The sequence below is a fragment of the Anolis sagrei genome, chromosome 9, assembly GCF_037176765.1.
Source record: "Anolis sagrei isolate rAnoSag1 chromosome 9, rAnoSag1.mat, whole genome shotgun sequence".
Classification (NCBI taxonomy): Eukaryota; Metazoa; Chordata; class Lepidosauria; order Squamata; family Dactyloidae; genus Anolis; species Anolis sagrei.
In genome coordinates, this window is record NC_090029.1 from 30,633,204 (window position 1) to 30,660,638 (window position 27,435).

A 27,435-nucleotide genomic window follows, 5' to 3' on the forward strand; every position below is an offset into this window, starting at 1 on the left:
GATGTTTTTATCATCCTTGTGGGAGGCTTCTCTCATGTCCCGGCATGAGGAGCTGGAGCTGATAGAGGGAGCTCATCCACCTCTCCCCGGATTCGAACCTGCGACCTGTTGGTCTTCAGTCCTGCCGGTGTGTTAAATGAACCTTGAGGCTGGAGTGCATACCTATGAACCTTGTTCAAAAGGGCTTGAGAGAACCCCAGTTTCAATCCAATTCTCCATTTGATCCAATTGCATGGAGCCATAGAATACAACATGGCAGACTGTTTTGAACTCGCAACCTCTGAGGATGCCTTTAGCCATAGATGCAGCTGAAACTCAGGAGAGAATGCTTCCAGAACATGGCCATATAGCTCAAAAAAACTACAACAACCCTGTTTTGACCATGATATTAATGCAGAGGTGCGTTTTTTAACATCTACATGAAGCCGTTGGGTGAGATTATCCAGAGTTTTGGAGTTTGATGCCATCTATATGCAGATGATATCTAACTCTATCACTCCTTTCCACCAGATGCTAAGGAGGCTGTCTAAATTGTGAACTGGTGCCTGGCCACTGTGTCAGTGTGGATGAGGGCAAATAAACTGAAGCTGAATCCTGACAAGACAGAGGTCCTCCTGGTCAGTCGCAAAGCCAAACAAGATATAGGGGTTACAGCCTGTGCTGGATGTAGTCACACTCCCCTTGAAGGCACAGGTTCGCAGCTTGGGAGTCCTCTTGGACTCATCGCTGGCCAGGGGAGCTTTTGCTCAATTAAAACTTGTGTGCCAGCTGCGCTTGTACCTTGGGAAGTTAGACTTGGCCACGGTGGTCCATGCTCTCGTTACACCCAGGTTAGACTACTGCAATGTGTTCTATGTGGGGGTTGCCTTTGAAGACTGTTCGGAAGCTTCAAATAGTCCAACGAGAGGCAGCCAGGTTAATAACTGGAGTGGCATACAGGGAGCACACAACTCCATGTTACGTCAGCTCCACTGGCTGCCAGTTTGCTACTGGGCACAATTCAAAGTGCTGGCATTGGCATATAAAGCTCTAAATGGCCCCAGCCCAGTTTACCTGTCCGAAGGCATCTCCCTTTATGAACCACTGTGGAAACTAAGATCTTCTAGGGAGGCCCTGCTCTTGGTCCTGCCACCATCACAGGCACCTTTGGCGGGGACGAGAGACAGGGCCTTCTCAGTGATTGCCCCCCAGTTATGGAACTCCCTTCCTGGCAATATGAATCAGCCCCCTCCCTCCTGTCCTTCAGAAGGATGGTGAAGACCTGGCTGTGGGACCAAACCTTTGAGGAAGTGCAAGGAGGCAAAATAGTGTCCTGAGATGGTTTTTAAGCAACTTTTAATATGGATATAAGTTGTTGTTGTTTTGTTGTGCCAGGAGCGACTTCAGAAACTGCAAGTCGTTTCTGGTGTGAGAGAATTGGCCGTCTGCAAGGATGTTGCCCAGGGGATGCCTGGATTAATTGATGTTTTTATCACCCTTGTGGGAGGCTTCTCTCATGTCCCCGCATGAGGAGCTGGAGCTGATAGAGGGAGCTCATCCACCTCTCCCTGGATTCGAACCTATGACCTGGCGGTCTTCAGTCCTGCCGGCACAGGGGTTTAACCCACTGCGCCACTGGGGGCTCCTATGGATATAAGTGATTTTAATGTTTGTATATATTTATGGTTTTATGTCCCGGCATTGAATGTTTGCTGTGTATATGTTGTGCTCCGCTCTGAGTCCCCTGAGTCGGGGTGAGAAGGGTTTTAATAAATTAATTAATTAATTAAAAACATACTTGTTTCTGATTTATGAAAAGATGCCCAAATTTTAAAAATAAGTCAACGAACGGAAACAGAATCCCTCTGCTCTCTCTCGGCCAGCATCCAGATATGCCCAGGATGCTCTGTGCCTTTAAATCCTTTTGCTTGGCTCAAGCCTCGCCTCCTTTTCTGACACAGCACAAGCTGAGCATCTTTCAGCTGAACCATAGTCTCCAAGCTGGAAGGCTGGGAAGCGAAGGAGTGCAGTTCTCCCCAGTTTCTTGGCAGGAGAGGAAGAGGAGGAGGAAGAGGAAGAGGAGAAAGAAGCAGCTAGCTGCAGTGCTCTTTCATAGGCGCACACATGCACATGCACATCTCCCCATCTTCACATCCCCTGCTGAGCAGCCTAAGCAAGAAAGAGGAGCATGCATTAGGAGAGGAGACTTGCCAGAGGAAAGCAGGAGGAGCCGCTTTTGCCTTGCTCTGCCTACATGGCTTGCCTTTCGGATGGAAGGACTAGCCGTCACGGTCAGCAGAACTGGGGATCTCTGAAGCTTTAAAGAAGACGTGTGTTCTCTTTTTTTGGAACACCTTAGTCTTGGCTTCCTGGGTTCTCTTCTATCAGGATGTGAACTGCATCCAAACTCGGTGACTTCTGGATCCAGCTGGAAGACAACAACATAGGACTGGGCTTCTGGGCTTCCCCAGGGACTTAACTCACCTGCTTCCTCTGCATGAGGGAGATGAGGTGCTGAGAAGGACAGGGACTCCATCCTGCTCTTCCTCTCCAAGATCTCTCCAAGGTGCACCATGTCACCTGTGGACTGGAGACCGAGGCCCATGGCACGGTGGGGTGGAACCCTTCTGCTATGCAGATGGAAAGGCTGCAAAGCCAGAGCTTCTGGACTGAATTGATTCATCTTCCCATCTGGTTGCAGGGAGAGGAGGAAGGGTGCTCTTTCTATTCATGCAGAGAGAGGGTACCGTGTCCCCCTTTTCCCTTTACTTCTTCCAGCATTCTTGAAGGAAACCAGAAGGGCAGGAACCACGATGCATCCGCATGGGATCCAAGGGTTAATCTGAGGGTTAGGAGCTCCACATATCCTGGATTATCCTTTTCTCCTCCACCCTACCCCCATCTATTTTTTTCAAAACTGTGATGTATCCAAATGGTTCTCCATGAATGTCCAGATTCACTCAGCCAAAGAGGACTGAAGGGTCTTTTTTGAACACCCTAAAAAGGACGAAAGGAACCTGCCTCTTCCTGCCAAAGCCACACAGTTCTACGCCGTTCTGGAGCAGCCGCCTTGCTCGTAAGTTGGCTCTTTAAATTGTCTTAATGGATTAAAAATAAGCTGCTCTTTTTCTTTTGCAAAGGATTTTTCGGAATGGAAAACATTACCAAATCCAGGCTATTTAAAGGCCTGGGAGAATGTGGTTTGGGAGGAGGGGGAGAGATTAAAGTTTGCATTGGATGGTGTGCAAAAGTCAGCACACGGAACACATTGACTCATCTCTGTGTCTTCTGTTCATGCGTGTGCCCTTGCATGATGCTGACATCTTGCAGTCGGTGGGGATCCTTGCTTGAAGGGCTGATCCTTCCTAGGGGAAGTTAGCCCTGTTAGGGATGGCATGTTTGTCCCGGAAAATGGGTGATATTTCCTTTGGAAGGCAGGGCTCCCTTTGACGTAGAGCGAAAGCTCATTTTGGCATTGCTCTCAAGTGTATGGGAAGCCACCACAAGAACCTGTGATTAAGTGTCAAAGATGTGTGGTGCTGTCCAAATGAAACCTCTTGATCTGATGTCGATTCTCTTGTTGCTCTTCCCCTCCCCTCTTTCCTTTTGATGCAGGACATGATGTAGAACCTCCTGTGCTTCCAGCATCCCATGGATGCCCCATCTTCATGCTCAAAATAAGCCACCTTGGTCCTTCAAAGGCACTTACTGTGAACCCTACAAAGAAGCTCCAAACCTCAGTCAGGGTGGACATCTCCCATAATGGAGCCTTCCATGGAAAGGCAGGTGGCACTGGCACCAAAGTTCTCCTGTTCGGTGAGGAACCCTGTGTGGTGAACAACCTGAGGAAGGAAAGCAGAAGACATTGTCTTCAGGATCTCCTCAAGGAATGCCTCCAAAAAAAGACAGTGATGAATTAAGGAATGGGAATGCCCTCCCTGTTGAGATGGCATAGACCGAAGTTTGCTTCCTGCAACTTTTTCAGATTGGAGCACAGATGCCAACCCTTAACCCCTTAAGGTGGCCATTCCTGGTGATTTCATCTCAACTGGCTTTGCAGCCCAGTGGTGATTCTCAGCCTTCTCAATCTGTGAGGGTTCCTTCTGCAGCTGGGATGGATGGCGTGTGCTGGATTGGTGCTTGCCTTAATCCCGACGCAATGGCCCCAGCTTTGTTGCCCCGATCCAACTAGGGTGGGGAGATCAAGGGGTGGCAGGTCAAGGTGCGGCTGAGGCAGGGTTCTGGGGCAGGGTGGGGGAGCGTTAAGATGTGGAGATCTCCCCAGCCAAGAGACGTTCCGTGGAGGCACAGTCTGGCTGGGCAAAAGCAGAATGCACAGCGCGGCTCTGCCCCAGCTCCCTGGCACCGTGTGAAGGATGAACTCCCGGGGCTTGCAGGACAGGCAGCCCACTGACCACGCCACCAGCAGCAGCAGCAACACCGGCGAGAGGGAGCGCATCAGGGGACGCATGAAAATGGTGATCGGACAGCTTGAAGGCATCCTGCAAGAACTTAAGGAGGTGGCCAAGGAACTCCGAGATGTAAGTGCAGCTTGGGATGCAATGGGAAGGGCGCGAAGGTGCATCTAGAGTCAAGGATAGGTGGAGAACCAGATCTAGAACAAAGGCCTGGTCAAAACAGTTATGAAAAACTGGACATGCATAAAGTAGGTGCAGAATTTCTGCAAGGTCTCAGGTAGAGAATAAGGCATGCATATGAGTAATCATAAGAGAATCTGCAGGGCTCTGTTTCTCCTTTTCTGAAAAGCTAAGTCCAGTTCTCTGACACTCTCGTGAGGGTTCCAGTTGTCAGCCTGTATGGTTTTATCCATATGACTGCACCTATCAGTAATGTTAAGGTTGCGTAAATGTTCTGCAGTTGTGAATTTCAGCTATGGTTGCACTGCATCATGGGATTTGTCATCTGAAAGCCATGTCAATGTTTCTGTGGCTAAGTAGGGCATGTGCGCTTCGTTCTAGGTTGCCTTTGATATTTTGTGATCACAGGAGATGTTTTAGCTGGAAAGTACTTAACTATTGTAAAAATGCAACCGCTTGCTCAACTCACAAATCTCACGGGTAGACATAATCATCAGTAGTGTAACTGGGGCCTCATTCATGAGACAGGAGATGATGCGTTGAGCCATATTTTGGAGAAATGAAATCTAAAAGTATTGTCAAAAGCTTTCATCGCCAGAATCACTGGGTTGTTGTGAGTTTTCAACTCCCACAATTCCTAATAGTTGGTAGGCTGTAAGGAATTGTGGGAGTTGAAGTTCAGAACACCTGGAGGGCCAAAGTTTGCCCATGCCTGAAGTAGACCCAACTTACAGAAAAAAGACAAAAATTATGTATTTTAGATCACATAATGATGGCACTTTTAGAGTCTGGGTTGTTGTGAGTTTTCCAGGCTGTCTGGCCATGTTCCAGAAGCATTCTCTCCTGACATTTCACCCACATCTATGGCTGGTATCCTCATAGGCTGTGAGGTCTGTTGAAAACTAGGAAAAATGGAGTGTATATGTATCTGTGGATATATTACAAATAAAGAACAACACTCAAAAACAAGGGAAATCCAGACATGAAACAATCAGGGCCAGCTAATCACTCCCAACAAAGGATTCCCCCAGGCAGTAAGAAGCCAGACTTTGAAACTGCTAGGCTATTAAATGCTAATTAAGATGGCCAATTACAACATTCACACTTACCTCAAGCAGACAAGAGTGCTTTCTCCCACCCTGGACATTCCCCATTTTTCCTAGACCTCAAAACCTCTGAGGATGCCTGCCATAGATGTGGGTGAAACGTCAGGAGAGAATGCTTCTGGAACATGACCATACAGCCTGGAAAACTCACAAAAACTCAGACTCTAAAAGTGCCATAATCATGTTATCAAAGATACATTATTTTTGTGTTTTTTCCTATAAGTTGGGACTACTTCAGGCATGGCCAAACTTTGCCCTCCATGTTAGGAATTGTGGGAGTTGAAGTCTAAACCACCTGGAGGGCTGAAGTTTACCCATGCCTGGTCTACCTCCTTTGCCTCCTCACTTTATGTTGTTTCGCCTTACTTTCTGGTTGCAAGATGTGCCACTTCTAGACACTTGGAAGATGAGGCATATTTAGGGTCTCTTTCCTTCTTGTTTCTCTCATCCATTGCTTTCTCTGGAAAAATAGCAGATATCCAGACACTATGGAGGAGCTTATAGGGTTGTGCTTTTGGGGTAAACCTTGATCCGTTTCGTGTCCCAGCTTTCGGTGTGACCCTGATCCATTTTTGGGGAGCCAGCTTTTCTTGAGGGTATCCTGGCCACCAGGGGAGCTGTCCATCACTGACCATTTGTGACACTGATGAAGTACTTCCTCAGTCTTTGCATGGTTGCTGGAGATTTTTATGGCCTTGTAAATTAGTTAAATTAGCCTCCCTGCATAAGCAATACCTAAATTTCCTACCTGACAGCTGCAACTGTCTTTCGGGCTGCAAAGGTTGACAGCAAGCTACACAAATTGGTTGGAAGCTCACTCTGACCCAGGCTGGCTTTGAACTCATGACCTTTCAGTCAGTAGTGATCTTAATGCAGCCAGCTGTGCCACAGTCCCAGTGTTGTAGGGAGGCATGCACTTTAAGAAGGCTTCCGTTCTTACCTGTTTCTTACTCTAGAGGAGGCACTTGGCTGCAGGTAGGCATGCGTGCTTTCTGGGCCTGCACACCATATGTGCATCCTTTCCAAGGCAAGGAGGCTGCTAACGAAAAGCAGGCGAGGAGCCGAGATTGGCTCCCACTTGCTTTCGTGTCAAGCTGATTTTTGTGCCGGGAGGGGTCTTCCCATTATGGAAATACCATTGCTTTAACTATGCAGGTCTTCATTGCCAGTGTGATGTCTGTACTCTTCCCATTATGTCAGGCATGTGCAAACTTTGGCCCTCCAGGTGTTTTGGACTCCAGCTCCTACAATTCCTTACACTATATTGGCTAAGTTCTTGTTTTGTTTTTTTTTGTTTTTTTGTTTTTTGGGCTATATGGCCATGTTCTAGAGGCATTTCTCCTGACATTTTGCCTGCATCTATGGCAAGCATCCTCAGAGGTGAGGTGAGGATGCTTGCCATAGATGCAGGCGAAACGTCAGGAGAAATGCCTCTAGAACATGGCCATATAGCCCGAAAAAACCCACAAGAAATTAGTGATTCCAGCCATGAAAGCCTTCTACAATACTATATTGGCTGTTAGGAATTGTGGGAGTTGTAATCCAAAATTTATTTATTCATTTATTATTTTATTTTGAACACTTTAACCCCGGCCTTCTCAACCCCTGGGGGGACTCAGGGCGGCTTCCAGTTGGCACAGTTCGATGCCACTTAATAAAATACAAAACACCAATAGTTATAATAGTTAAAAACATTAAACATTAAATCAACAGACTTACAACTACTGAACTATAAATACCTGGAGGGCCAAAGTTTGCTCGTGCCTGCATTACGTGCTCTCGAAGACATCGAAAGTAACGAAAGAGCAGATGAAACAAAGGAAAACAGTTCCGTGCACAACTGTAAGCCTGCAATTGCTATGGCCTCCTCAACCACTACTATGGTGTGGCCTCCGGAGATGACCGACCATGCCATTTTTCAGAGACACATCTGCCAGGGATGTGTGATACGACCTTCTCAATGACTATCCTGAGGAAAGTTCAGAGAACGGAAGTACAGATGCTAAGAGGTATGGCAAACAAAACACCAAAGGTTGAGAGATTTGGGCCTGTTCACCTTGGTGAAGAGAAGACCGAGAAGCACCATTTCAATATCGAAAAGGGCTCTCAAAGAGAGCATGGGGCAGGTTTGTTTTCTGCTATCTAAGAGTGTAGGACCAAGTGCATTGGTATGAAGTTACAGGAAGGTAGGTTTTGTTTAAGCATTGGAAGGAATATCTTGACAGTAAGAGTGGTTTAGCCATGCAGCTAATTATTTATAGAATCATAGAATCATAAAATCAAAGAGTTGGAAGAGACCTCATGGGCCATCCAGTCCAACCCCCTGCCAAGAAGCAGGAATGTTGCATTCAAATCACCCCTGACAGATGGCCATCCAGCCTCTGTTTAAAGTGGTGAAGGCTCCTTCCAAAGAAGGAGCCTCCACCACACTCCAGGGCAGAGAGTTCCACTGCTGAACAGCTCTCACAGTCAGTTCTTCCTCATGTTCAGATGGAATCTCCTCTCTTGTAGTTTGAAGCCATTGTTCCGCATCCTAGTCTCCAAGGAAGCAGAAAACAAGCTTGCTCCCTCCTCCCTGTGGCTTCCTCTCACATATTTATACATTTAGAGAGATTGTGGAATCTCCTCCCCTGAGCCAAGCCAACCTGGACATTCCCCAGATATAGAAACCCCATTTTCTTAGTTTCCAACAGACCTCACAACCTCTGAGGATGCCTGCCATAGATGTAGCCGAAACATCAGGAGAGAATGCTTCTGGAACATGGCCAGACATCCCAGAAAACTCACAACAAACCCAAAAGGGACACCAACTGAATGAATGGATGAAATGTATAGTAAATTACCTACAGATTTTGTTGCATTTCCCTCCTTATCCCCCACACCAGTTTCAGAGAAGCTCAGACTGTTTATCTCTTCGGCTTAGCATTATCTTCTTAGGTCTCCAAAATCTCGGTTAGGATTTTCCCCCCACAACCACATGCTCACTGAGCCTTTTCACCTGAGAGCTTCTACATGCAAAGCATGTGCTTTTCAGCTGAGCGGTGGGTCCAAAACCCTTGCGCTTTTTGTGTTGTGTGTTACAGAAAATATGAAACCCTGCCTCTTCTATGCCAGCTCCACTGGCTGCCGATCTGCTATCGAGCACAATCAAAGTGCTAGTCTTGGCCTTTGAATGGTTCCAGCCCAGATTACCTGTTCGAACGTATCTCCCATTACGAACCATCACAAAGTTTAAGACCGGCTGGAGAGGCCCTGCTCTCGATCCCACCACCACTGCAAATTCAACTGTTGAGGATGAGAAACAGGGCCTTCTCAATGGTGGCCCCTCACCTGTGGAACTCTCTTCACAGTGACATCAGATTGGCGACCTCCCTCCTGTCCTTTAGAAAGAAAGTCAAAACCTGGTTATGGGACCAAGCATTTGAACAGTAGCAGCAGCAATCGGGAGTAAGGCTCAATGCGATATGTATGACAATGGATGCTCTCAGACACTGAATATGGTTAGCACTTGAATGAGTGACTGTTGTGAAGGCGCCCTGGTCCCCAGGCACGAAATAAATCTATATGAATAAAAATGTAATGTTCGTTTGTGGGATTAACATATCTCAAAAACTGTTGGACGAATTGGCACCAAATTTGGACACAAGACACCTATCAGGCCAACGAGTGACCATTACTCATAAAAACACTGAAAAACACAGCAGAAGTGATTTAAAAAGCCCGAAAAAATTACAATGCAAGCGCAAAACCACATATATATACATATACACAAATATATACACAAAATCCATATACACAGACTGGGCCACAGCAACTCATGGCAGGGGACGGCTAGTAAACACTAAAATCAACCACTGCCACCAGGCCTGTAGGCAGGATTTTGTTTTGGAGGGAGCTGAGTTTGATTCGGGGGGGGGGGGGCTGAGTTTGAGTGAAAGAGGGTCTACCCTAGCAAACCTTTTGTATCGTTACCCCCATGCATATGGGATATATTGAGCATGGTGATCAGATCATGATATGAATAAACATAACAGTTTATATAATGTACCAGTAAGGCCTTATCGTGGACTACCATGAGATTTTTTTTGGGGGGGGGGGAGCTGAAGCCCCTCAAGCCCCCCCCCCCCCCCCCAGCTACATGCCTGATTGCCACAGACTAAAACCTGGAATGGATCCATTACCCCACTGACATGGAACCTGACAACCACCAGAACCCAAACACAGTGGAAGGGACTTAAAATCCAACCCCCTCCCAAAAAAACCGCTACAGCGCATGCACAAAAATGACTCCCCCTGGCAAACAAAACACACAATAGCATATCCACACTCTCTTCCAAACCACAGCTCCCAGCATCCCCTAGACCAGGCCCTTTAAGAGAGGAGGATGATCCAAATGCGCTGCTTCCAAGCTGCAAGCTTCTCCTTGGATTTCTTTGAGAGCATCCCAATCCCGGCATATTTCCAATTTCCTATTCCTGGACTGCAACTCCCAGCAATCCTCCAGAGAGATAGAGTAGAAAGAGCAGAGAGGTAGATTACATAGAGATAGATAGATAGATAAACAGATCAATCATGAGGACTGCTGGGAGTTGCAGTCCAAGAATAGGTAGAGAAGGAAGAAAGGGAGGAAAGAGGAAGGGGAGAGGGAAGGAAGGGAAGAAGAAGAGAAGGAAGGAAGGAGTGAAAGAAAGAAATATAGGGAAGGAAGGAAAGAGGGAAGGAAGGAAGGAAGGAAGGAAGGAAGGAAGGAAGGAAGGAAGGAAGGAAGGAAGGAAGGAAGGAAGGAAGAGAAAGCAAGGGGAAGGTTGGCCACAGCAACGCATGGCAGGTACAGCTAGTAAATAAATAATTGTGTGATCAATGGGAAGGCAGAAAAATCCCAATTCAGTTACAGACTGCATAAATAAAAGACTCCCAATTATGAAAAGTAATTAAGCCACTCTATTTTGCTTTGGCCAAGAGTTCTTTGTCCCGTCAGAGTGTTATGATGTGGACATGGCAGCTTAAAAGAAGCTGGAACATGTCCTGAGACGGACGCCGCTCGTAACCTGGAGACCAAATCCTGTGATGATAAGTTGTAGGAGTCTGTTTATCCTGGAATGGAGATGATTAAGAGATGGCATGATAGGCGGGCGCCTTCAAATCTTTGAAAGGCTGTCATGGAGATGATGGAACAAATTTCATTCTTGTTGCATCGGAATATAGGGCTCAAAATGGAAAGCATTTGTATTACTAGAAGGAGAATAAACAAATGTATGTATTATAGGAATAGTCTCATAATGATGAAACGGAAGGTAATGCATGCCCACTTTTAGAGGGCTTCTAACCATAGATGGGGGGCCAAACACTGAATCGATGTTGTTGTTTATTCGTTCAGTAGCTTTTGACTCTTGGCCAGAGCTCCCTGTCGACCATGGCCACCCCCAGCTCCTTCAATGTCAAGCCAATCACTTCAAGGACGCCATCCATCCATCTTGCCCTTGGTCGCCCCCTCTTCCTTTTTCCTTCCATTTTCCCCACCATCACTGTCTTCTCTAGGCTTTCCTTTCTTCTCATGATGTGGCCAAAATACTTCATCTTTGCCTCTACTATTCTTCCCTCCAATGAACAGTTGGGCTTTATTTCCTGAAGTATGAACTGGTTGGATCTTCTCGCAGTCCAAGGCACTCTCAGAATTTTCCTCCAACACCACAGTTCCAAAGTGCCTTTCTTCCTTCGCTCAGTCTTCATTCTGGTCCACCTTTCACATCCATAGGTTATTATGGGAAATACCATTGCTTTAACTATGCGGGTCTTCGTTGCCAGTGTGATGTCTCTACTCTTCACTATTTTATCAAGATTGGTCATTGCTGTTGACTTGCAAGTTCCAGTTAGATTAATCTATTATATAAATAACAATGTAATGTTTGTTTGTGGGATTAACATAACTCAAAAAACACTGGGCACAAAATTTGGACACTACGCCCCTAACAGACCAATGAGTGACCATCACTCATAAACCCCTCCCAAAAAAACAGCAGAAAAGACTTAAAACCCCCAAAAAGATAAATGACAACACAGTGCATACTAGGCCTGGGTAACAACGGAAAAATTTGTTTCTAAAATCGATTTGTATTTGGGGTTTTTTTTTGTTTCAATATTAAATAATTACAAAATTTTCCTTTTAAAAAGTTCGATATTTACGAAATTTCGTAAATGGTAAAAAATTAACGAATCGATTTCCGAAACAATAACGAATCGATTCGTTAATGGCGGACGCGACCGCGAAATACGCTAAAAAACCTCCAAAACCTTCTGAAGCTTCCCTCTCCCTCTGTTGTTGACTGTTGGTGTGATATTATAATTTTTTTCACTAATTAAACCATAAAACTGGCCCAGACATGCGGAAATAATAACGAAACGACCTCAAAACAATAACGAAACGAATACAATATCGAAATATGAAGCATTTACAAAACGTTTTTGAAAATTCGTTTTTTTAAAATAATTGCTCCAGAATGGTTCGTTATTGTTTTGTAATTGAAAAAAATAACGAATTATTAACGAATTACGAATTAACGAAACGAAACCGCCCAGCCCTAGTGCATACACAAAAACAACAGCTTCCCCTAGACCAGGCCCTTTAGGAGAGGAGGATGATCCAAATGCACTGCTTCCAAGCTGCAAGCTTGCTTCTCCTTGGATTTCGTTGAGAACATCGCATATTTCCTATTTCCTATTCCTGGACTGCAACTCGCAGAAAAATAAGATAGATAGAGTAGATAGAGATAGATAGTAGGTAGATAAATCAATCAGGAGAACTGCTGGGAGATTCAGTCCAAGAATAGGTAGAGAAGGAAGAAAGGAGAGAAAGAAAAAAGGAGGGGAAGGAAGGAAGTAGAGAATGAAAGAAAGGAAGGAAAAGGAAAGGAAGAAAAGAGGGAGGGAGGGAGGGAGGGAGGGAAGGAAGGAAGGAAGGAAGAAAGGAAGGAAGGAAGGAGAGAAAGAAAGAAAGAAAGAAAGAAAGAAGAGAAAGAGGGAGGGAAGGTTGGCCACAGCAACATGTGGGTACAGCTAGTAATAATAATATAGTAGAGTTTCGCTTATCTGACATAAACAGGCTGGTACAACGTTGGATAAACAAAAACGTTGAAAAACATGAAGTCTCCTACTGTTTCCTGTCCAGCACCAGGGTTGTGGCACAGCTGGCTGAGTGTCAGCTGCATTAAGATCACTCTGACCAAAAGGTCATGAGTTCGAAGCCAGCCCGGGTTGGAGTGGGCTTCCAACTAATTGTGTAGCCTGTTGTCGACCTTTGCAACCCAAAAGACAGTTGCATCTGTCAAGTAGGAAAATTAGGTACCACCTTGTGTGGTGAGGCTAAATTAACTACTTTATGAGGCCATAAAAAAGACTCCAGCAAAGCACTCCAGCAAAAGCATGCGGGGAATGCGGAAGTACTTCATCAGTGTCGCAGATGGATGATGAAAGCGACAGCTCCCCTGGCGGCCAGAAAAAGTTAAATAGCCTCTGTGTATGTCTGTATACGTTGTATGTCAATTGGCATTGAATGTTTGTCATATATATGTGCACATTGTAATCCGCCCTGAGTCCCCTGCGGGGTGAGAAGGGCGGAATATAAATACTGTAAATAAATAAATAAACAAACAAACAAACAAACAAACAAACACTGTACTAGACACCTAGAATACTAACAAAAGGGACTCAAAGGGTTAAGGCAAGGCAACGCCTCAAGGCTAGAGCAGCAAAGCAGGAAGTGCCCAAATGCGGAAGAGGAGCATGGAAATCACAGAGGGAAGAAGGGAGAACACTTCTGCTTCTGGTTCTTCCATTTTTCCCTCTTTCCTCCCTCTTCCTCCTCCTTGTCTTACCTTTTTCACTTGTTGGGAATGGAGAGAGAATTGGGGAACACTTCTTTAATTGAAGGGGAAATGCTGGCTGAAATTGGATAAGTGTTGGATAAGACGGAATGTCGGATAAGCGAAGATCGGATACGTGAGACTCTACTGTAATACTTTATTAATATTCCATCCTGTTTCCCCGAGGGGACCCAGAGCAAATTACAGCATATGTACAGACACAGACAAACATTCAGTGCCTTGATACAATAAGACAGAACTCCACAGACAAAGACTAAGGCAAAGGCTTCCCTTTTCATCTCCGGCTTCTGGAGGCGGTGCTCAACTCCAGCTCTGGGAGAGGTGTTCATCTCCATTTCCAAGCCGAGGATTGTGTTGTCTGTAGACACCTCCTGGTCATATGAATGGCATGATCGATTGGAACACCTCTTTGGCTTCCCACTGAGGTGGTACCTATTGATCTACTCACATTTGCATGTTTTCAAACTGCTAGGTTGGCAGGAGCTGGGCTAACAGTGGTAGCTCACTCCATCCTGCGGATTGGAACTACTAGCCTTCAGGTCAGCAGTTCAGCAGCACAAGGGTTTAACCCATTGCTCCAACATGGCCCCTCCAATTTATTTATTTGTTTATTTAGAACTTTTATAACCTGGTCTTCTCGACCTCCGCAGAGGGACTCAGTCCGGTTCACAACAAAAGATTCATAAACAATAGTTTAAAACATCACACCCCACAATACACTAAAACATTAAAATACAATCATATAATTAATTACATAAGGCCAAGTCGTCAGAATGACGTCACAATTCATCGCCATCTGTCCGTGTGGTCAGGAGTTATTGACTCACTCATCAAATGCTAAATTCCATAGCCAAGTTTTCACCAGTTTTCTAAAAGTCAGGAGAGAGGGGGCAGTTCTAATCTCCAGTGGGAGAGAGTTCCAGAGCTGAGGGGCCACCACTAAGAAGGCCCTGTTTCTCGTCCCCACCAAACACAATTGCGAGGGTGGTGGGACCGAGAGCAGGGCCCCTCCAGAAGATCTTAACAACATTGATGGTTCATAGGGGAGAATCCATTTGGACAGGTAAACTGGACCGGAGTCGTTTAGGGATTTATAGGTCAACAGGAGAACTTTATTTATGCCATAGATTTCTTGCAGTCTGGGAATCATTTATTTATTTATTTATTTATTTACAACATTTGTATTCCACCCTTCTCACTCGAAAGGAGACTTAGGGCAGATCACAGAACACATACATGGCAACCATTCAATACCGTTAAACAGACAGGGCAGACAACAGGTAGAGGCATTATGTCAGCATTTTTCCCAACTTTGGCATCCTGGAGGTTGCGCTCGATTCCAGCCACAAGGGGTGCTGTTGCTCCATCCTCTATGATGAAGAGCCTTGACATCAGAGACTTCCTCTTCCCTTTGATTACCAGCATTTTCTTTTATGGTGCCATAAAATTCCTAGAAGCAATGATGGAAGGACAATGGGAAAAATGGACAATACAGCAGGGCCATGCATTATATGCGGGATTTGTTCCTGGACCCTTTTGCATGATCTGGAACCCTGTTTTTCATATCTGAAATGAATAATGAAGCATCCCATAGAATTGCTCTGGTAGACCAAGAGAATTCCTAGAGAAAGGGTTCTTTCTTGGCCTTTGGTCAATTCTGTGGTCAATGTCCAATAGAACTATTGGTGGAAATGACCATTAAATGGTATTGGAGTCCTAAAGGTAACGTTTCTCTTGGCCTTTTCTAGGTACCGTATATACTTGAGTATAAGCCGACCCCAATATAAGCCGAGGTACCTAATTTTACCACAAAAAACTGGGAAAACTTGTTGACTCGAGTATAAGCCGAGGGTGGAAAATGCAGCAGCTACGGGTCAATTTCAAAATAAGAATAGATAGCAATAAAATTACATTAATTAAGGGATCAAGTTAAATGATTCTGAGAATTTATTGCATTTCAAAGATAAACAGTAAACTAGCTCTGTAAGTGGAAAAGTAGGATCAACAAAAACAATTTGTTATCAATATTATTATTATTATTATTATTATTATTATTATTATTATTGTAGGGCTTCATTTGTATTCTGCCCTATCTCCCCATGGGGACTCAGGCTGGTATCCAACATAGTTCAAACATTCAATTCCTATATAAACAATGTAGAGCTAGATAGAGATCTATAATTATATATACTAATTTCACATATGCATTTTCCCCTGAAATGTTTGCAAATCCTCTCTCTCTATATGTACATTTCCCTCCTGCAATATTTGCAAGCTCTAGATATCTGTATTCATATATATCTATCTAGCCATTTCTCTCTATATAGATAATTATATAGAGAGAGAGGATTTGCAGAGACTTGCAAACATGTAAGAGGAAAATTCATATAATGTATACATATCCATACAGATATACAAGTACATGGAAATCTCTAGATATCTATATGTATTTAGGATTTGCAAAGACCTGAAAACATATAAAGGGAAAACTTCCAAGGGAACAAAAATACACATATAAAGTTCATACATTTAGATACACACATACACAAAAGACCATGATATTGGATGGGTTTGAAAGAGAGCTATACAAACAAGGAGGGCATGAAATATATCTCCCTCCTTCCCTCCCTTTTGACTGCAAAAGAAAACACACTGTCAAAGGCGGTGAAGAGGAGAGAAAATCTATATCTATATATATAATAAAAGTGAATGTTTGTATGTATGTATGCGGCGGGAGGTGCATATGGCAGATTTCTGATTGGCTGCCACTTTCACGAGCCACTGTGACTGACACAGGTGACGCACCTGGACCAAACTTGGCACACATAACCCCCATGACCCTCTTTACGTCCTGGTGTGGTTTGGGGAAGGTGGACCACAGATTATGGGATTTGTAGTACTTTCAAACGGATTGGTTTCCAGGGACTACTCTGGCCCCCAACAAAGACTGATAAAGACCAAACTTGGCACACCGAGCCCCCATGAGCCACTCTACATCCTACTGCAGTTTGGAGGAGGGCAGACCATGGATGATGGGACTTGAAGTATCTCCACTCACTTTCCGAGACCTCTGCGACCCTCATTCACTGACTGAACAAGACCAAACGTGGCACACATAACCCCCATGACCCCTTTTACTTCCTGGTGAGGTTTGGGGGAGGGCGCACAATGCATGATGGGATTTGTAGTACTTTCCAACACTTAGAATCATAGAATCATAGAATCCTAGAGTTGGAAGAGACTTCATGGGCCATCCAGTCCAACCCCCTGCCAAGAAGCAGGAAAGTTGCATTCAAATCATCCCTGACAGATGGCCATCCAGCCTCTGTTTTAAAAGCTTCCAAAGAAGGAGCCACTTCAGTTCCCACAAACCACTACGGCCCCCAACAATGACCAATACAGACCAAACTTGGCACACAGAGCACCCATGACCCATTCTACATGCTACTACACTTTGGAGGAGGATGGACCATGGATGATGAGACTTAAAGTATCTCCACTCATTTCCTGAGACCTCTATGACTCTCATCCAATGACTGATCAAGACCAAACTTTGCACACAGAGCCCCCAAGACCCACTCTACATCCTGGTGCAGTTTGGAGGAGGATGGACCATGGACGATGGGACTCGCAATACCTTCACTGACTCCCTGACAGCACTGAGAGCCATATAAATAACTGATAAAGACCAACCTTGATAAACAATTCCTTTCTCAAATAACCCGGGCAGTGCCGGGTGCCCAAGCTAGTATATCATATATTGCAAGCAATTTCCTCCAGACTCTGCTGCCTGGCCTTGACCCCATTATAAGCCGAGGGAGGCTTTTTCAGCTCAAAAAAGGGCTGAAAACCCCAGTTTATCTTCAAGTATATACAGTAATTCAGAACTCTTTTGAGTCTAAATGAGCTCACACTTAACAAGCTCATGTAATAAGCGGGCCAACCTTAATATATTCTCAAAGTGATTGTTGTAATTAAATATTAAAGAGTTTCCAGCATGTTGGCAACACAGAGCATAATCCTTTACCAAAGGATGGACCTTCAGAAGCTGCTCGGTAGACGTTATTTTTTGAAAAAGGAGATGTGCCTATCCCAACCTCCCTTTGTGTTTATGTCAGATTAACCTCCTAGCTATATATATTGGAGACTTGAAAGGCTAATTAGTATATCAGGATGAGTCAGTGTATTGAACAGACTTTGTATCTGATAGACTGGGCAAAATGAAAATTTACAAAAGCAAAGATAATGGGAACGAGAGAGCCGACCTGTCTATTGAGCTGAGCCGAGGCTGAGATCGTCACGGGGGATGTTTGAATCAATGTTTGCAAAATTTGCAGAGGTTGAGAAGGCAACAATACATTTGGAAAATATAATATGTCTGTCTCACCTTCACGGTAGGCCAGTGTTTCTAACCTTCTTAATGCCGCAACCCCTTGATACAGTTCCTCATGTTGTGATGACCCCCAACCATAACATTATTTTCATTGCTACTTCAGAACTGTATTTTTGCTATTAATCGTAATGTAAATATCTGATTTGCTGGATATAGTTTCATTCACTGGACCCAATTTGGCACAAATACCTGATATGCCCAATTTTGAATACTGGTGGGGTTGGGGGATTGATTTTTGTCATTTGGGAGCTGTAGTTGCTGGAATTTATAGTTCACCTACAATCAAAGAGCATTCTGGGCTCCACCAGCAATGGAATTGAACCAAAGTTGACACACAGAACTCCCATGACCAACAGAAAGTACTGGAAGGGTTTGGTAGGCATTGACCTTGAGTTTGGGAGTTGAAGTTCACCTATATCCAGAGAGCTCTCTAGACTCCAACAATGATGGATCTGGACCAAACTTGGCACGAATACTCAATATGCCCAAATGTGAACACTGGTGGAGTTTGGGGAAAATAGACCTCGATATTTGGGAGTTGTAGTTGTTGGGATTTATAGTTCACCTACAATCAAAGAGCATTCTGAACCCCATCAACAATAGAATTGGGCCAAACTTCCCACACAGAACCCCCATGACTAACAGAAAATACTGTGTTTTCTGATGGTCTTTGGGGACCCCTCTAACACCCCCTCATGACCCCCACAGGGGTCCAGACCCCCAGGTTGAGAAACACTGCGGTAGGCCTTTGTTCCAGATTGAAGGGAGGGTCTCGGAGCACCACCCAAAGAGACCCAACTTGGAAAGAATGACTCACTGGACTTCCTAATAGAAAGGAATCCTTATGGAAATACCAGGATGACTAATAGATGTGAAAGAGTTCATCTGATGATATTTATCCAGGGTGGGTTTTCATTTGGACCTCATCCAAATATAAAGCTTTCTGGGAGTCATCGCTTTAGACTAATGGCAACTGTGCCTTTGACAGCGGAGAGGAGAGTGGTCTGAAAGGGAGAGAAACGAAAGATAGCATCAGAGAAAAGGAACAAGTTTGGTTCAGTTCCATCGCTGGTGGAGTTCAGGATGCTCTTTGATTGTAGGTTAACTATAAATCTCAGCAACGACAACTCCTAAATGACAAAATCAATTTTTGAGTGATGGTCACTCCTTGGGTTGTAATTGTCTCGTGGCCAAATTTGGCGGCAATTCGTCCAGTGGTTTTTGAGTTACGTTAATCCCACAAATGAACATTACATTTTTATTTATATAGATACTAGCTGTCCCCTGTCATGCGTTGCTGTGGCCCAGTCTGGTGATCTGGAAAATAAAGAAATGAGAAAGTGTTAGCTTCTAATATATGTAATGTCTTTCTGCTTGTGGGTAAACAGTATTTCTTGTTGTTTCTTTGTCAGTATTGATGTGGAGATTGTCTGGTTTGCCTACTCTGGAACATGCCACATATAATTGTCCTTCTTTAGGGGTCCCTTTCAAATCTATGATACTATATTTCCCTGTGTGTGAATCATATATATCTATCTATATCTATGGCTGGATGGCTCTTTGTCAGGAGGGCTTTGATTATGTTTTTTTGCCCTGGTGAAGGGAGCTGGACTGGATGGCCTTAAGTATTTTCTGTTGGTCATGGGGTTTCTGTGTGGGATGTTTGCCCCAATTCTGTCGTGGGTGGGGTTCAGAATACTCTTTGATTGTAGGTGAACTATAAACCCCAGTAACTACAGCTCCCAAATGTCAAGGTCTATTTCTTTGTCAGGAGGTCTTTGACTACATTTTCTTCCCCTGGTGAAGGGAGTTGGACCAGTTGGCCTTAAGTATTTTCTGTTGGCCATGGGAGTTCTGTGTGGGACGTGTGCCCCAATTCTGTCGTGGGTGGGGTTCAGAATGCTCTTTGATTGTAGATATACTATAAATCCCATTAACTACAGCTCCCAAATGTCAAAGTCTATTCCTCCAAACTCCATCTGTGTCCATATTTGGGCATATGGAATATTCGCGCCAAGTTTGGTCCAGATCCATCATTGTTTGAGTCCACAGTGCTCTCTGGATGTAGGTGAACTACAACTCCCAAACTCAAAGTCAATGCCCATCAAACCCTTCTAGTGTTTTCTGTTGGTCATGGAAGTCCTGTGTGCCACATTTGATTCAATTCCATCATTGGTGGAGTTCTGAATTCTCTTTGATTGTAGGTTAACTATAAATCTCAGGAACAACAACTCCCAAATGACAAAATCAATATTTTTGAGTGATGGTCACTCCTTGGGTTAGTAGGTGTCTTGTGGCCAAATTTGGCAGCAATTCGTCCAGTGGTTTTTAAGTTATGTTAATCCCACAAACGAACATTACATTTTTATTTATATAGATATATAGATAGGATCTGGGCATCCACCGATATTGGTATCCTGGGAAACAAAACCCAGTGGATACCAAGGTCCACCATTCTTGCTTTTTGGCTTTTTCTCTGCCAACACGCAGCCTTGATAAAGTATCCCTGAAGGAGTACAGCCTTAAATGAGAAAAGAATAAGTTTCCCACCCCAGTGTCCACCCAAGGCATTCCTCAGCATCCTCTTCCTTTCATGCCCTCCTCTCTCTCTTATGGCTGCCCTGCCTTGCTCAACAGTCCCCCTGGGCCCGGTCCATCAGGGATCAGGGCTGCATGTCAGTGGCGACAGAGAAATTATTGTGGTCAGTCAGGGCTGCCTGCAAATCTCTTTGGGAAAAGGCCGAAGGCAGCAAGTGAAACACGAAAGCAGAGACACAGGAAGCAGCAGCGATATTTATTAGCCGCGAGGCTACTCCTTGCCCACTGTTCCTTTGAGACATCATCAAATGTCCATCAATTACTTCTCAGGACTTCAGGTAACTTGGTGGCTCAACTCCAAAGTTCAGTGTGAAGTTTGAGGGACGAATTCTCCATCTTCTGCTCAGTGTTCCCTCGCTACTTGTACTGTATATTTTAAATTCATTTTTTTAAAACCACAAAACAGCGAGTCCACGAAAAGTGAACCGCAAAGTAGCGAGGGAACACTGTATATGAGCTTGCAAGGAGACATCTCAGGTGAGAAAGTGGCCCCAGGTCTGATAGATTTGCTAACATAGAGTCTGAAGGGACTACAAAGGCCATCTAGACAAGCCCACACTGTCAACAGAAGCAATTTCTCAAGATGACAATTTGATTTTAAAGTACTCTAAAGCAGGAAAGCCCACATGTGCTGGTATCTGGGGCCCATAAAGTGTCTAGATCTAGGGAAGTCATGCTACCCCTCTATTCTGCTTTGGTTAGACCACACCTGGAATATTGTGTCCAATTCTGGGCACCACAATTCAAGAGAGATATTGACAAGCTGGAATGTGTCCAGAGGAGGGCAACTAAAATGATCAAGGGTCTGGAGAACAAGCCCTATGAGGAGCGGCTTAAGGAGCTGGCCATGTTTAGCCTGAAGAAGAGAAGGCTGAGAGAAGATATGATAGCCATGTAAAAATATGTGAGAGGAAGCCAGAGGGAGGAGGGAGCAAGCTTGTTTTCTGCTTCCCTGGAGACTAGGACGCGAAACAATGACTTCGAACTACAAGAGAGGAGTTTCCATCTGAACACGAGGAAGAACTTCCTGACTGTGAGAGCCGTTCAGCAGTGGAACTCTCTGCCCCGGAGTGTGGTGGAGGCTCCTTCTTTGGAAGCTTTTAAACAGAGGCTGGATGGCCATCTGCCAGGGGAGATTTGAATGCAATATTCCTGCTTCTTGGCAGAATGGGGTTGGACTGGATGGCCCATGAGGTCTCTTCCAACTCTTTGATTCTATGATTCTATGAAATGACATTATTGCAGTGATAGAGAATGTGTTGCCACGTATGGACACAACAATTCAGTCTGCTCTTTTGGAGTGAAGTTCAGGCGAGTAACTAGGAAAGTCTTTTGGCTGTTGGTGTGCAAACGTCCAATGAGACCTTCCAGCTAGACTGGACCTGCCTTTCATTTTTCACTGGCGCGCAACCCTTTCATCTTTTTACTCACTGCTGTCTCATCTCCCCTCCGGTGTCATCATCCCCTCTTGCCCTTTCTCCTCCAGCACAAAGAGCCTTCACATATCATTGCTGACGTCGTCCAGTATTCATTCTCATAAGGGAAAAGCAATAGATTCGGGAGGAGTATCCAAAGCTCTTTTTTTGGGTACTTTTGGGATGTCTGGCCATGTTCCAGAAGCATTCTCTCCTGACATTTTGCCTGCATCTATGGCCAGCATCCTCAGAGGTTGTGAGGTCTGTTGGAAACTAGGCAAGTGGAGTTTATATATCTATAGAATGATGTCCAGGGTGGGAGAAATAACTTTTGTCTGTTGGAGGTAGGTGTGAATGTTTCAATTGACCATCTTGATTAGTATTGAATGGCCTAGCAGTTTCAAGGTCTGGCTTCTTACTGCCTGGAAGCATCCTTTGTTGGGAGGTGATTAGCTGGTTCTGACAACAAACACAATGATGTTTTTATTTTGCTACTAAGTAGTATCACTGTGAGTTTTCTGGGATTTCTGGCCATGTTCCAGAAGCATTCTCTCCTGACGTTTCACCCACATCTATGGCAGGCATCCTCAGAGATCAGAGCTCACAACCTCTGATGCTGCTTGCCACAGATGTGGGTGAAATGTCAGGAGATAATGCTTCTGGTACATAGCCATACGGCCAGAAAACTCACAGCAACCTAGGGATTCTGGCCAGAAAAGCATTCGACAACACAATGATGCTTTTATTTTGCTACTGAGTAGTATTGCTGTGAGTTTTCTGGGCTGAATGGCCATGTTCCAGAAGCTTTCTCTCCTGACGTTTCACCCACATCTATGGCAGGCATCCTCAGAGACCAGACCTCACAGCCTCTGATGCTGCTTGCCACAGATGTAGGTGAAATGTCAGGAGAGAATGCTTCTGATACATGGCCATACAGCCCAGAAAACTCACAGTAACTCTGGGATTCCAGCCAGGAAAGCATTCGACAATACAGTGATGTTTTTATTTTGCTACTGAGTAGCAAAATATCAGACCTCACAACCTTTGAGGATGCCTGCCATAGATGTGGGCAAAATGTCAGGAGAGAATGCTTCCAGTACATGGCCATACAGCCCAGAAAACTCACAGCAACCCGGGCATTCTGGCTGTAAAAGCATTCGACAACACAATGATGTTTTTGTTTTGCTACTGACTGGCATTTCATAGGTTGGAAGTTTCAAGCAGTTTCAAGGCAGAATTCTCACCCAGAGATTCTTCCCTTAGCCTTGAAATCTGGAGAAGAGGACCCAGTCAACTATAAGGGACATCTTAGGTTCTACAGGAACCCCATTCTAGAAATAGGAAGACGGATAGAAGCTCAGAAAGGGTCAAACAAGACCAATCCAGGTAGATGAGTCCTTGCCAGTCTCTGCTACTTTCTGTCTACGAACTATACACATCGGCGGCTCAAGGGACTGCAGAATTCCCATAAGCCTCAGAAAATGAGGTTGGAAAAGATGAGTCCCAGCTAAATTAGGATCACTTTCAGGCCCGGGCAGGATGGAGAATATTGTTCGGTTTGCAATTTTTAAACAAACTGACCTAATTTGAAATTCCCAAATGAAGGCGTGGATCAGAACACGGTTATCCTGCAGCATGGAGAGCCTTCTGCATTGGCAAGGCAGCTCTTGTCCTCAAGAAATAGCATGAGAGATGCATACGGAAATGGAGAAATATCCACATTAAAATGCAAATTGTAATGTTGTTGAGGAAACAATCCCCGTATCACAAGAACTGACATGCATGGTTTCACTCATCCACAAATGAATTTATTTACTCCAGTACAACCTATACCAGTGTTTCTCAACCTGGGGGTCTGGGCCCCGGGGGGATCACGAAGGGGGTTTCAGAAGGGTCACCAACACATATTTCTGATGGTCTTAGGAACCCCTTTGGCAGAGAAAGCTGAAGATCTCGCCACCTGTCCGTCTCTTCCTTTTTGGTGTTGATGAATGACAACTCTTGAAATTCAAAAATAGACATCCCCACCCTCCAACCCCACCAGTATTCGGTGTTGGTCATGTAGGTGGTGTGCCAAATTTGGTACAGATCCATTGTAGGCTGGGTTCAGAGTTCTATTTTATTGTAGGTGAACTATAAATCCCATCAACTACAACTCCCAAATGTTAAGCTCTATTTCCCCCAAACTCCACCAGTGTCCACAATTGGGCATGCTGAGTATTCGTGCCAAGTTTGGCCCAGATCAATAATTGTTTGAGTCCACAGTGCTTTCTGGGTGTAGGTGAAATACAACTCCAAAACTCAAGGACAATGCTCACCAAACACTTCCAGTATTTTCTGTTGGTCATAGGAGATCTGTGTGCCAAGTATGGTGCAATTCCATCATTGGAGTTCAGAATGCTCTTTGATTGTAGGTGAACTATAAATCCCAGCAACTATAACTCCCAAATGCCAAGGTCTATTTTCCCCAAACTCCACCAGTGTTCACATTTGGGCATATTGAGTATTCGTACCAAGTTTGGTCCAAATCAATCATTGTTTGAGTCCACAGTGCCCTTTGGATAAAGGTGAACTACAACTCCAAAACTCAAGGTCAATGCTCACCAAACACTTCCAGTTTTTTCTCTTGGTCATGTGAGTTCTGTGTGTCATGTCTGGTTCGATTCCATTGTTGGTGGAGTTCACAATGCTCTTTGATTGTAGGTGAACTATAAATCCCAGCAACTACAACTACCAAATGACAAACTGAACCCCCCCCCCCAACCCCACCAGTATTCAAATTTGGGCGTATCATGTATTTTTCATTTGGTCCAGTGAGTGAAACTACATCCTGCATATCAGATATTTACATAACGATTCATAACAGTAGCAAAATTACAGTTATGAAGTAGGAACGAAAATAATTCTATGGTTGGGGGTCACCTCACTGTATTAAGGTATCATGGCATTAAAAAGGTTGAGAACCACTGATCTACACAGTGAAATTAACATAGTTTGATCCCATTTTGAACTGCCATAGTTTAATGCTATAGAGTTATAGTTTTACAAGGTCTTGAAGCTTCTCCTATGAAGAGCACTGGTGCACCACCAAGTTGCAACTGCCAGAATTCCATAGCATTGAATCCACAGCAGCTAAAGTGGTGTCAAACTGCATTAACTCTTCAGTGTGGATGCACCCTGAGACTTGTAAGGCCATATGAGTCACCGCCAGCATTTTGTATTGTGCCCAGCATCCAGTGATGATCATGACTCTTTTCTTCTGCGCTGTATGGTATGGCATTGTGTTGCCAGTGGCTTTTAGTTGACAGCGGAATTTACTGTCTTCTATTGTGCTTGGATGTGCACAGCGCCTGGAGAAACTCGGGCTGTGAAGCATTTAAGGAATTCAATAAATAAATAAAACACATATTTGCTTTGGAGTAAACGGAGTTAAGAGGACTCTTCCTGGACGTTTTCTAAGTATCTTGCGGTAGGCCTATTTGCATGCAAAGTGAGCAGCAGAGAGCCCTTGCAATGAATACAATTAGGGGCCATTGCCATTGGAAGAGACACAGAACAGACTGCCTACAGTGTTAGTCTGAAGTCCCATTCCCTCTCTCCTCCAGGATTTTACCCCAGACAGGAAGCAGCCAGGCTTTGAAGCTCCAAGGCCATTCAGTGCTAATCAAAGTGGCTAATTGCAGCATTCACACTTGCCTCCAGCAGACAAGAGCTTTTTCTCCCACCCCGGAAATTCCAAAGATATAAAAACCCTATTTTACTAGAAGCCAACAGACCTCAGAACCTCTGAGGATGCCTGCCACGGATGTGGGTGAAATGTCAGGAGAGAATGCATCTGGACCACGACTATACAGCCCGGAAAACTCACAGCAAACCTATGATAACCATATCTAAGAAACTAGACCTGGTGTGGTCTATCCAATGCAATTGTCTGGAGCAATTGTCTGACGTGGCTGCAAAAAATGCCAATGGGATTTTGGCCTGCAACAAAAGGAGTCTGGTGCCTAGATCCAAGGAAATCATGCTCCCCATGCCCTATTCTGCCTTGGTCAGAACACACCTGGAATCACTCTGTGTCCAATTCTGGGCACCACTATTGAAGGAAGATGTTGACTCTAAGCTGTAATGTGTCCAGAGGAGGGTGACTCAAATGATCAAGGGTCTGGAGAACAAGCCCTATGAGGAGTGGCTTAAAGAGCCGGGCATGTTTAGCCTGAAGAAGAGAAGTCTGAGAGGAGACATGCTGAGGGTCATGGATAAATATGTGAAAGGAAGTCATAGGGAGGAGGGATCAGGCTTTGTTTTCTCCTGCCCTGGAAACTAGGACTCTATGGAACAATGGCTTCAAAGTACAGGAAAGGAGATTCCACTTGAACATTAGGAAGGACTTCCTGACTGGGAGAGCTGTTCAGCAGTGGAACTCTCTGCCCTGGAGTGTGGTGGAGGCTCCTTCTTTGGAGGCTTTTAAACAGAAACTGGGTGGCCATCTGTCGGGGGTGCTTTGAATGCAATTTTCCTGCTCTTTGCAGAAAGGGGTTGGACTGGATGGCCCATGAGGTCTCTCCCAACTTTACGATTCTATGATTCTAAGGCCATTCAGTGGTAATCCATGGTGACTAATTGCAGCATTCGCACTTGCCTCCAGCAAACAAGAGCTCTTTCTTCCACCCTGGAAATCCCAACAATATTTAAACCCCACTTGCCTAGTTGCCAACAGAGCTCACAACCTCTGAGGATGCCTGCCGTAGGTGTGGGTGAAATGTCAGGAGAGAATGCTTCTGGAACATGGCCAGACAGCCCGAAAAGCTCACAGCAACCCTATGACAACCATACCCCGCCCTTCTCCCCCGAATAATAATAATAATAATAATAATAATAATAATAATAATACCTGGATACATTGTAAGTATATAATGATGATTCATACCCATTATAATTATATAATAATAATAATAATAATAATAATAATAACAACAACAACAACAACAACAACAACAACAATAATAATAATAAATACCTGGATTCTTTGTTGGCATATAATAATGATTCATACCTTTAATAATAATAATAATAATAAAAATAGTACTACTACTAGTACTAGTAGTAGTAATACCTGGATTCTTTGTAGGTATATAATAATTTTACATACCTATTATATAATGATGATGATTATGATGATTATTTATTTATTTATTTATTTCCTATATTTACATCCCACCCTTCTCCCCCCGAATAATAATAATAATAATAATAATAATAATAATAATAATAATAAAACCTGGAATGTATACTATCATGACATTATTATTATTTAAAATGTGATATTATGTCATAATATTAAACAATAATAATGTCTGGAAAGTATATATTCCAAGTATACATTATATAACAATCATCATCACCATCATCCCCTGCTTTCCTCTCATAAATCAGACTCAAATCAATCAGGGACTGACATTGACAGGA

At 44.2% G+C, this 27,435-nt stretch overlaps 1 protein-coding gene across 1 annotated transcript in view; it reads left to right on the top strand.

Moving 5' to 3' along the window:
* The first annotated feature begins 1,932 nt into the window (after positions 1-1,932).
* Positions 1,933-27,435, top strand: part of INSYN1 (inhibitory synaptic factor 1) — a 128,702-nt gene continuing 103,199 nt past the window's right edge. The window contains exons 1-2 of the mRNA XM_060755265.2: positions 1,933-3,055; positions 3,595-4,520. Coding sequence (XP_060611248.2) covers positions 4,356-4,520 — 165 coding nt within the window. The 5' untranslated portion in view covers positions 1,933-3,055; positions 3,595-4,355. The remainder of the gene's footprint in view (positions 3,056-3,594; positions 4,521-27,435) is intronic.